Here is a 12,224-nt window from a genome sequence, read left to right on the forward strand (position 1 = left end):
CATTTCGCTATAAAATGAATGAGATATTCGCACAATGTGAGTAGAAAAGAATAAAGTAAACAATGCAGTAATTCACTTTACAAGAGTGAGTGATTTGGGTTAGCAATATACCAACAATATCACCGCGGGGGACACCAGAAATGTACTTCACACACTGTACCCATGTGGGGAATCGAACCTGGGGATTCGGTGTGACGAGCGTATGCTTAAACCACTAGACTACCCGACCGCCCTTCTCTGTACAAGAGCAGGCTACTATACATATAGTGATTCACGCATGTATTGGGCTGTGCAATGTTAAGTCCTGGCAACTATAAGTTTACATCTGTCAAGAGTGGTGGTTTAAACGTGTCACACCACGCTTGCTGTTTGTTTGTTGTTTAACGTCACACTCAGCAATATTCCGGCTATATGACGGCGGTCTGTAAATATCCGAGTCTGGACAAGACAATCCAGTGATTGATATCATGAGCATCGATCTACGCAAATGGGGTTAACACCACGGCATATGTACACAGCTATGCAGAGGCCCCAACACACCGTCAATCACTGAGCGCTGGGTACAGTGACACGCCTTGCATTGTTTACGCCAGCAGTAAGGCCACAACAAACTGACTATTTGTTCTTCTGATGCTTGTCTCCAAAGTTCAGTTAGGCCTTACATTTTAGTCACATGACGATACCGATCGACCCAAAACATTAATTAGGGGGAAAAAAGAAAGACTTTTTTAGGTGAAATAAGCAAAATCCACGAGATTGTATCACCGCTGTTCGCAAGAAATGGTGATTAATGCGTATACAAATCTTTATTCTTACAACAACAACAAAAACCAGCAAATTATTTTTTCGAATCGCACTTTCGTGATGATATGACCTACAAGCGTGTTTTGAAAATTATTCTAATTTTTCTTCCTACCACTAACATCAATGTTTGGTCCAAACATTTTTTAGGCCAAACAAGTAAAAGGTCTTACGAAGGTCAAGTAAGGTTTTTTCATGACATTTGCTGTTTTCAAAGTCTGAACGATTTTGTCATTTTCCCGCGTGAAATGTTGACAGCTGTACATGCGTGGCATTGGAGAATTTAATTCTCAGAAAACTTTCTTGTGGGATATATGAAACACTTCAACTTGGTATGGAACAATAATGTAGCGATCACATGATCTGTATAGCACTTCAATAAACATGTAAACATGCAGTCAGAGCTTATCCATGCCAGTTTTTATCAACTTTAGATAAGACTTTCTTCTTTTTCTTCACTACATGTGAAAAAATATCTCTGGGGCATATGTTTTGGATGTCAATTAGCCTAGCAAATGACCTGTCCTGAAATCTTGCTTAAGCAAGGAACAGCCGGTTATGACATCTTCATTTCATTAATTCTCAAACGTAAATTATAACAAATGTTTTTTATTTCATAAATATAAAGACATAAAAATAGAAAATCAATATCTGTCATAAATACAACAGTAACAAGCACCGTATCTAAAATATTCCCTCGAAACAACGATTGTAGCGTCAGTAAGTTACACGACCTGCACATAAAATACAAAACGTTTCATTTTTAAGACGAATTTGCATGCATAGTTCGTGTATAAAATATTATAAAAACCTGTACTTTTATCTTTTATGATATTCGCCACCTGTGACGCTAACATTCCACAGCCATATGCAGGTAACCACATAACAAACGACGATAGCCATGGCTGACAACACACCGAGACCGAGTGACCGAGTAACACGACGGTGTGTTCCGAACGTACACGACACTTCAGTACACGTGAAACGAGAACAATCAGCGTGTTCATAACGGTAATACAATTTCAGTTTCTCCAAGTTCTGCACGTGGGCGTTTAAAGTGTCATGAGACCGCCTTGTGTATTATTGCAAATAAATGGGGTTTAAAGTCCGTACACTTTCAGTACAAATATTGAGTAATTTAGAATACACATGTAGTGTAGAAAAATAGTAAAGTTGGAATACCCATCACGATATCCTGGCTACACGAGAATAGCGAATACGTGTGCAAGACAAAAGTATAAATTCTGATTAAAACAACCAGTATAAATCAGTATCACAGATCGAGAAGATACATCTCCGAGTATTTGAAATTAAGTAAAGAACGACGTGGCCATACTAACTACAAACATTGAAAGACATAATCTCTACAGTAAAAGATCCATTCAACCTGTTAAGACGCCTGCGCCATATCAAGTTCTTCGTAAATGAAAATGTCAGTATTGTATAAGTTCAGAGGTATATGAAAGTTGCTAATTGCCAGAGATAATCAAACACAGAAAAAGTGTTGTTTGTATCGTCATTTCCAAACTCGACCACACAATTCTAACATGCTTGGTCCACAAGAGTCCATCTCTAAGTTGATGCTATGTATAGACAGAAGTATGAAAGTTGGACTCCGGTCGATGGAAGTCAATTATGTGTGACTGATTGTGTACAGGTCTTAGCAGAAATATACAAACATATTGATATGTACATGACATCATGCTCAATTTATTCATAGTACTTTGTGGCAGGTTTGCCAGGAGATATCTATACAAAATCTACGTTCCGGACATGTCATAGTAAGATCTACCATACCAGGAAGCATGGCACTGACCGGAAGTTCCGCCAAGACTTAGAGTCCCAACAATCTAACATTAGAGGTGGCTCAAAACACAACAGCATGTGGAATGTCGAATACAGTATGGTTGATGAATCACTGATGTCGATGTCACATGTACACAGTTGCAAGTTTCATTAATATGTTCTGGTATATTGTCATGGAGGTGACTCTTCTAGAATACCTGCTGCCTCTCTGTACTGAATCCGATGACGCATCTTTTCCCTTATGTCACGGTGACCCAGCACGTGCTTCCAGGTCACCATGACACGTGGATGTCATGACGTGTCAGCTTTAGGTACTTCTGGTCTTCATACGAAGAAAGTTTTTTTTCGGTTTTGGGGTTTCCGATTTTTTTTAGGATTTTCTGTGAACAATTTCCTTGTAGCAGTAGCGTCATGGTTGTATTGTGACGTGGAAAGACGTTTCTGGAAGAGGGCAGACGAGCAGATGATCTGTGAGTATCTCTTTCAGTCGGTCTCTCTCTTGCTGCAGTCGCTGTAGCTCGGAGCGCATCTTGGTGTTGGAGGATTCCAGACGCTGAGTTTTCTGTAAACATTGAAATATGATATTAAAGAAAAATATAAACCTATTTATTTGACACACTGAACAATGGAAATATGACTAACACGTGACAATAATTCTATTCATGTCTAATTTGTGGCTGACATCATTTCCAAATATGTATATTGTTATAAATTTCGAATATTGATTATGTATCTCATGACAATGAGTAATGAAACACCTACCAGGAAATGATAATTATTATTTTAATTATGTGTCATATGATCACCACAGCTTGTTGCAGATGGAGTCAATCCACAAAATACTGTTTTGAAATATAGTTTCAGACTAGAACTTTACACTCTGTAGAATCCTCATCGATATTATAGTGTAACATCGTTAGTCCGCTTGTCTCGAAATACGGTTAACACGACATATTTTCGACTCGAATTGAAACCTCCTTAACTGGAACACTGTTTTGAAATATAGTTTCAGACTAGAACTTTACACTCTGTAGAATCCTCATCGATATTATAGTGCAACATCGTTAGTCCGCTTGTCTCGAAATACGGCTAACACGACATATATTCGACTCGATTTGGAGTTAACCATCTCTAACTTTTACACATCAATTACACGGCAATCATGAAAATTAAAGACATGCAAGCTATACCTTGAGAAGAACTTCAGCCGTGTCTTTCTGCTTCTTTCTGAAACGTCGGGCCGCCATTCTGTTCTGCTCCCTGCGAACTGTAGCTCGCTCTTCCTCCTCTTCAGTCAACTGCAAAATAGTTAACTTTTGGTCAACGATCGATCAGGTATCAGTACACGAATAACCTTCAGAATGTAATATGAAAACAAATATTCTTTCCATAACACACCATGCTGATAACGTGTGTGTATATGTAAATAATAAGGATGAGTAGTATTAAAACAAACCAGTCAGGCTCTGTAATATGGGATTATATATGACAATTCAAATTTATGATATAACAGCGGTTTCAACTGATGAATATGCATTGTTTTAGTAAATTTTACATAGTTTAATGCATCTTTTATGAATACAAAAAAGAGATAGAATCACAACACATCGCGCGATAAACAGGCATCAAAGCATTCCCGTAACCAGGTAGCTTGTAGGTATTTTCAAATATTGTAAAATGATTTGTTTGGTTTTAATGTTGTTTAACGCCGCTCTTAGTTATATTCCAGCCGTATGACGGCGGTCTGTACACAATCGAGTCTGGACCAGACAAACCAGTGATTGACATCATGAGCATCGATCTACGCAACTGGGATACGATGACATGCATCAACCAAGTCAGCGAGTCTGACCACCCGATCCCGTTTCGCCTTTTACGACAAACATGGGTTTCTGAAGACCTACCGCTTCGGTCTCGCCTGCGAGTTTATATTGTTTGTTATTATTTTTAGTTGCATGGTCCTGTGACATAATACACTAAATAAACAACCAGTGGGTATATACAGTAAATAACAACAACCCACGTGATCACATGCTAGTTCCAGGTACTTACCACTTTCTTCTCCGGCACCGTGAATTCGACCTGTATATCCTCCTTTCCCTCCACGAAACGCCGGTTCAAGATGGCACATTTCAGCTCCTCCTTGACTAGCGGGGTGATGCTCCCCGTCTCGATGGCCGCGAGGGTGGCAGCCACCATTTTCTCGTCCCCCAGCACTGGGAGACAAGTACCCGGGGAATACTGGACATCTTCAGACATAGCTTCAACCGTGGTGGGTATCAGTGGCATGGGAGCGACAGCCATGACAGGTAGATTGTTGATAAGTGTTTCATCAACACCGTCCTCCATGATAATAGATCTCGAGTTTGTCATATCTGAAATACAGCGATTTTTATATCACTTGTCTGCAACCATGTCTTTCTATACTGAAAATGTTTAACGTTCTGTTACAAAGGTTGCAGGAACAATGTATTTATGCCAAGTACGTTGTATTGACGTTTGAAACTCCACGTGGATTTCACATGGTGGTGTCATACCAGTCTATTAATAGCACGCGGGAATATTTCACATCTGCGCATTAGCGGACCGGGATATAAGGGAGGACACTATTTTGGTGTGTTCAGTTACATCTAAGACACCATGCTGCGCTGACAAAATGGACAATGTCCACTGACAGTCTGTTAGCGATATAGTGTTTAGCTGTGTTGTTTTTTAAACAAGTATGACCTATAATAGCCCCCGCCCCCTTCCATCACCCGGATGTTAATTCACAACAGAACGAAGTCCTACGTTCTTTATCAGATGGTATTTTTTTAATTAATCAACATCAAATCAAAACTGACTGATTGACCTGTCCCAGGCAGTGATAGATACAGAACGCTTATCAAAACAATTAATTAATCTTTAAACTTAAATAAACCAACTTAAAGTTATGATTTATAATTATATTGACGACGACATATTGATATTAAATCTGTTATATTCAATTAAATTTATGCTTTTTATGTTTTCAGCTGATTTTTCAATCGTTCACGACATCCACATACTATTCACACACGTTATCATATTTGAACAGTGACCATAAAATAGATATGATCTCAGATTTGAAGTATTCGTTAATTTGAAAGGTCCTCACTTTTTCTTTTTAACATCTTTTTATCAGTTTATTTCAGTTTTCTTTTTTGAATGTTAATTCCGAGCCAAATGTGCTCCAAAGTTCTTCATCTCTCTCAACACCGGGGTATTGCACCACACCGTCGCCTGACTCAGCACTTACCGGCAAGCGTGGTGTTGTGACGACGTTGGCCGGCTAGCTGATTCATAACTAGCCAGTCGTTGTGTGAAAGGCTGAATGAAGCAGTTGCGAGAGGCCTCTGTATTTATAGGGGCTTGCGGTGACGTCAAAGGGAAGCGCCCAGACTTGTTCGTCTGGAGCGAGCGTGTCCAAACACGACCAATGGGATGTAATACGGAATTCAACGAGTACATATCGGCAGTTTACGGAAATGCTCGTAAATGTCCGCCCATACAACGCTGATTCATTCCACTCAACAAAATTCTCTTCACAGGGATATAAACTGAGCTAATTTTAATGTAAAAAATAGAATATTTCATTGTAATCAACGAATTACATTATTTGATCAATTATTATTTAAAAATCGGTAATATTGATAACGTGTGATACATATACACTATAGCATGAATGTAACTGAACATGGATTTGTTGAGTCGTCACCCCTATTTCATACAAGATACTGAACAATCTAGATTCTTCTACATGCACATATATGTCGTCAGATTTCTCATCAATGGTATACCATTGTGTATGACAGGGACACATCCAGGCCAGTGTTGTAAACGTGGGCGTATTGTGGCTGTTGTGTCACACTAACTGCGGCGTGGTTAACCGCCATTGCCTGCTCCGTCTCCTCGCGGATAGAACAAGTATTACTGCTTCTGAGAAGTTTAACGAAGCTGAAATTTCCAATTAAAACTTAAACGTCTATCGAATATTATCAATCAACCAATATTTATATCTCTAGAAGAACCATACACGTTGGTACAGAAGAAAAAGTTTCGTTACATGGTAATCTGTATTTAAGATGTCGGTTACTGTACACACATTTGGCGACATCGAAACATTTTGCTTGATAATTTTATTGAACACTTAAACAGAAACACATAAACAGGCCAGTAATCGCGATCATGTCATTAAATAGCATATTTCCGAAATATAACATATAGCATATAAATCGAAATATTCAACTGAATTCAAATTAACAGGATATGTGTGTATACCTATTTTGTGCCATTTGTTTGTTAAACAACCCCTACAGTGTTATCTGTGTTAATCTGGTGGATGTGGGTGTGGCCCCTGTACATCAGTCAACCATCTTCTTCTTCTAGTTACCTGGGGTACGTCAGTTCGGACCCGTGAAGATCCGGGGTAGAATAGGTCTTCAGCAACCCATTTCTGCCGTAAAAGGAGACTATGCTTGTCGTAAGAGGCGACTAACGGGATCGGGTGATCAGGCTCGCTGACTTAGTTTAGGATGTCATCGTATCCAATTGCTAGGATCGATGCTCATGATATCGGTCACTGGATTGTTCGGTCCAGACTCGATTACTTACAGACCGCCGTCATATAGCTGGAATGTTGCTGAGTGCTGCGTTAAACAACAAACAAACAAATAAACAACGTCAGTCCGACCTGTCACGAGTGTCTGAGTGGGAGTGTGTGTGTGTGTGTGTGTGTGTGTGTGTGTGTTTTGGGGGGGGCGCTGTGTGGAGAGACTACTTTATAAGACGGATACACATGCTCAATATACTCATGTTGCGTTGGTCCTCATAAGACTTCATGTTAATAAAGTTATATGGCATTAGTCTGTGTCAGCTTAGTGTGTGTGTGTGTGTGTGTGTGGGGGGGGGGGGGGGGGGGGGGGGGGGAAGCCCGAAGTGATGGACGTCTTAGACGTTTACCATTTGGTGAAACCCAAGAGAGCAATTCTACCTTCGTCTCGCCACTCGGAACAATGACATGCAAATCCAACCCTTACGTAGCTTATTCCTCTCTTGGAATCGGCTCAAAGTTTATAATGTAAAACAATAAAGCAGATACTGTTGTAATTTCGACCAGCGTATCCCGGTACCACGAAGGGAAATAACCACTGTGGCTAATCCTCTTTCATTCCATTCATGACGTAAGTGAGGCGATGAATATTCAGCGTTATAGGATACACACAGGGTATATGCATACCTTCTCACCGAATGCCTTGTCTTGATTTTTTTTTATCGCATCACGTGTTTGTTGTTTAACGTCGCATTCACCAATACTCCACAGCAGTCTGTAAATAACCAAAGTGAGTGAGTATGGTTTTTAAGCAATATCACGTCGGGGGACACCAGAAATGGGCTTCACACATTGTACCCATGTGGGCATTCGAACCTATGACGAGTAAACGCTTTAACCACTAGTCCACCCCACATCCCCGTAAATAACCAGACAAACTAGTGGTTGATGTTACGAGCAACGTTCCACACCTTCGTGATACCCGAGACAACCATGTCACAAGCCAGGGTTGCTTGAGCCTATTGCAACCCAGAATCCTCACGGTGACCTCATCGAGTGGGTTCATCTCGGCTGAAGCTGAGCTAATCTTTTGTTTGATGATGACGTCATTGCGTGGTACATGATGTTATACTACAGCGTATTTGTTATGAACAAAAACTTTTAGGTATTCGAATAGCCTACTTATAAAACGTTCACTGGTTACGTCAAAAATTCGGGCTCGGTCCAATTTATGAATACACATTATTTTGTTAATCGCTGACCTGATTTTTAAGTCTTATTAATTTGATATAATATAACGTATGTACCTACACGCAATATGGCGGCAGCTCGTTGTTGACGTACTGTATACGTCACAGGAGATATGACGTCACATGGCCGCGACTGACTATGTCACGAGAGGAAATAAACGTGTTATGTGACAAGAAAAGACAAACGTTCTATTTATTATATATTTTCTCACTGATACTATTCTCCAAACCATAGTATGAATTAAGTAACCAATGTAATTACAATCACATCTTTCATTCTAAGATACCTCTCTGTGTGAAGGTTTGAGGACCTCCCCATTTGGGGTCGCGGAAGGTGAACATTCTAATCAGCCAATCAGCGCCGAGGCGTATTTCTTGGTATGATTGAGCAAGGAAATCCGAATGTTAAAAGCTATCATGCTTTTATATTGTTTTAATACATCCTGTCGTTTCTGAATTTCCGTTAAGCAACGAAACCGAAGTGTTTTAGAAAGCAGACATCTGATTGGTTCAAAAACCAATGCATCCATGCACTAGATTGGTCAAAATTCGTTCTGGCTTCACCGAACACGACTGCCTATGGAGGTGTCCTTAGATCTTCATGCACAATGCGTCGCTTGACTGATATTTTGTCTCTGAAATGAAAATATTTTACAGAAATACAGACATTAAATTACCTTAATAAAACACAAGAAGGAGCCAATATTAGACTATTGCACGCGCTGTATTTGAGTCTGTATGACAGATTAAGGAACCGCAGAGGAGTAAACGGTTGCATTACATGAAAAATGGAAGCAATCCCACCCCTATACCATTTCCTGAATGCCCCAAAACTTCCCCACCAGAAAGATGACATTCTGAATTCTTTTTCACGTTCTTCTAGATTTATGTTTGATCCCACACTTAGTTATACTCCTCAACTACACTTATGACAAAGCTATAAGCATATAATAGCTTATTTATATATAATGATACCACTTCCGGTTTGGGAAACCATAGCAAGTGCCGTACACGCTCTATGCATGCAGATACAATGTACCCAAATAACGAGGTTCTATGGACGTACTTGGTCTAAAGGAGCATTAATTAACTCCCAACAGTAAGTGCGGTGTACGTTTTCCAGTGACGACAAAACACAGAGATTCAAATTGCAAATAGTCATTTATTCTCATGCTTATATAAAAATATAATGCCATAATCATCATCAATGGAACAAAAAACATCTTCTCTGTACAACAACCGTAAACATCTGACTGCAGGCCCCATGCTGCGAAAACAGGTCATTAACCGTATACACATGTATACACAAACAAACACTCATCCGGGGTATAAAAGTAACAAACAAAACAAAGTGTGTCATAGCATCAAGCAAAATGAAAGTAACAAGTGACATCTACATCTACGCGTACACTATGTAACAACAGGCCCTGCATGTAGCAGCGCAAAGCAAAAACAAGTTCAATCAAATCATGTTTATTGTTATTCATATATACTGGTGAAGATATTTGGCAATGGGCCCAGATCGTGAATTTGTAACAACAAAAGGACATAACGCAATACTAACGCATGTACTCCACATGCAGGTTGAAATTGACTTCGGTATTATAAAAACACAGGATGGATTATAAATGATGAAGAAGAAAATGAACACATGACATTCTATGTCGAAAAATATGAAATGAAACTTACTAAAAATCTAATAAAACTAAAAAAGGTGTCTTATGTGGTTGTACGTGACAATCAAACAGTCAAGATATCAACGATTTATCAACGTGTATGAGAAGGGATGAACAAATTATTTAAAGCTTTGGTTTAAAAATTTGGAGAATAACAAAATTGAAAATACAGGAATGGTTTGAGCGTTTGAAATAATTGGCACATTTGCCTGACAAGTGTTTGTCCATGTCTATCGCACGATTCACACCACTTTCAAATGGTCACACATCACACCACACAAGAAAGATATCAAGTGATACAATGTTATTTGCGAATGGACTGAAATACTTTGGAGAACCTTGTACATATCACCGTGCATCTAAAACAATGAAAAAGGGTACCGTATATTCTGTACTATGAGCCTGGACCCAAAATATATTTCTTTACTTTCAGCCCGGGGCCATATTGGAGGCCGGCTCTCAAATCTCGGATAAATTGAACTACGAGATACCGGAAGTGAAGGCACGACTTAGAGTCATTGGAGGCCCGGCTCTTATTTCAAAACCTTAACCCTTGACCAGCCCGTAATCATGCACAGCAATGGGTAAAAACGGTTAATGTGAAAAAATGCTGACTCAACAAAAAAGAAAGAAAACGATTTCCTACGATTTTCCCTGATCACCGGCGTACGTAACAACCTCTCGCACATAACATATCGCGGTCTTGAACACAACACCCCCTTCGTACATAATAACTTGGAACACTCCTGTACATATAACATGCCCTCTTGTACATAACATCTCGCCCTCTTGTACAAAACACCCCGCCCTCTTGTACATAACATCTTACCCTTTCCACATAACGCATGCAATGTAAGGTAAAAAAGGAGATTACCCTCAGGGTGGCGGTGATCAGGGGTAGGGCGAGGTCAAGTGTTTCATTCATCAACCCGATCTAAGGTCAACCCACGCTCCAACTGAATGAGCGGACATTTTAAACTGGCAGTAAAATGGTTGCTTGTTAAAATCGATTATCCAGCGTATGGTATCTCCATTTTATGATAAATATCATAATAAACTGGATAATCGAGGGTGCGAACAATGGTGATCAGATTACTATCTTACACAGTAGCAAGGTCAGGGGAAACACATCTTCGTTTATCCAGTCCTAATGCCATTCTAGTATGATAAATACCCTGAAACCATACCATAGTTTCGTATTGAGACCGCTTTGAATGAAGCGAATTCGACGCTAAAAAAGCTGAAAATCAAAACTGCATATGACGGAAGTGACGTCTTATTCCAATTCGAGGCTGTGGTAGAAAACGGGTCCAGGGTATTTATTACAGTAGCAGGTATGTAATAGAGTGGATAATATAGCATGACTACTACATAAAATATTGCGAAGATACATATTGATATCTAGAGTGAGTGAGTATGGTTTTACGCCGCTTTTAGCAATATTCCAGCAATATCACGGCGGGGGACACCAGAAATGGGCTTCACACATTGTGCCCATGTCGGGAATCGAACCCGGGTCTTCGGCGTGACGAGCGAACGCTTTAACCACTAGGCTACCCGACCGCCCCTATTGATATCTAGAGGTTGTATTGAACACTACAGCTAAACACTCCTGACAGAGTCTAAACGGGCGTCAATTTTATGCATAGCAAAACATTTCGGGATAGATGATTATACTTTTACTATTCAAAAGAAGTAAAGGAACACCCAAATTTTTCATGTGACAATAGTCAACCTGTGGGTACTCCAACACGGCCTTCCAAATGTGGTGTTCCTTAACTTCTTTTGAGTACTACATGTATACATCAATAAGGAAAACTGCATCTATGTCATGAACAACATCTGCTAAATTCTGTTCAAAGACCTAACAAAGTCTACCAAGGCCAGGCCAAATTATTTTATATTTTAAGGCAAAATAAAAATATGAAAAATGTTGTCTCCGCTGATTTGAGATGGTTTCCCTTTTCAGTTTTTACAAACATACAAACAAGGAGAAGCAAAAGCGTATGTTGTAGTTTTAAAACGGCACGGGCTCACATAACAAGCAATGAATTGGCCTGGCTTATAATCTCGGTTACATGTGCACATGCTACAAATGAGAAGGTTTATACACTGCGGTGA

The 12,224-nt window shown here is 39.6% G+C and overlaps 1 protein-coding gene across 2 annotated transcripts; it reads right to left on the reverse strand.

Annotated features, from left to right (window-relative positions):
• Window positions 1-1,394: 1,394 nt before the first annotated feature.
• Window positions 1,395-5,969, reverse strand: LOC124148486 (cyclic AMP-dependent transcription factor ATF-3-like). 2 transcript variants are annotated; one of them, XM_046519592.2, is made up of 4 exons: window positions 5,885-5,969; window positions 4,660-4,982; window positions 3,798-3,905; window positions 1,395-3,169 (listed from the first exon to the last, which is right to left on the reverse strand). In XM_046519592.2, exons 1-4 carry the CDS (start codon window positions 5,928-5,930, stop codon window positions 3,017-3,019), a joined length of 630 nt encoding a protein of 209 aa, XP_046375548.1. In that variant the 5' UTR covers window positions 5,931-5,969; the 3' UTR covers window positions 1,395-3,016. The 2 variants fall into 2 exon arrangements, with proteins under 2 accessions (XP_046375548.1, XP_046375549.1); XM_046519593.2 differs by lacking the exon at window positions 5,885-5,969 and adding an exon at window positions 5,744-5,865.
• Between the last annotated feature and the right edge of the window lie 6,255 nt (window positions 5,970-12,224).

Source organism: Haliotis rufescens, unplaced genomic scaffold, assembly GCF_023055435.1.
Source record: "Haliotis rufescens isolate VD_foot unplaced genomic scaffold, xgHalRufe1.0.p SCAF_3, whole genome shotgun sequence".
NCBI lineage: Eukaryota > Metazoa > Mollusca > Gastropoda > Lepetellida > Haliotidae > Haliotis > Haliotis rufescens.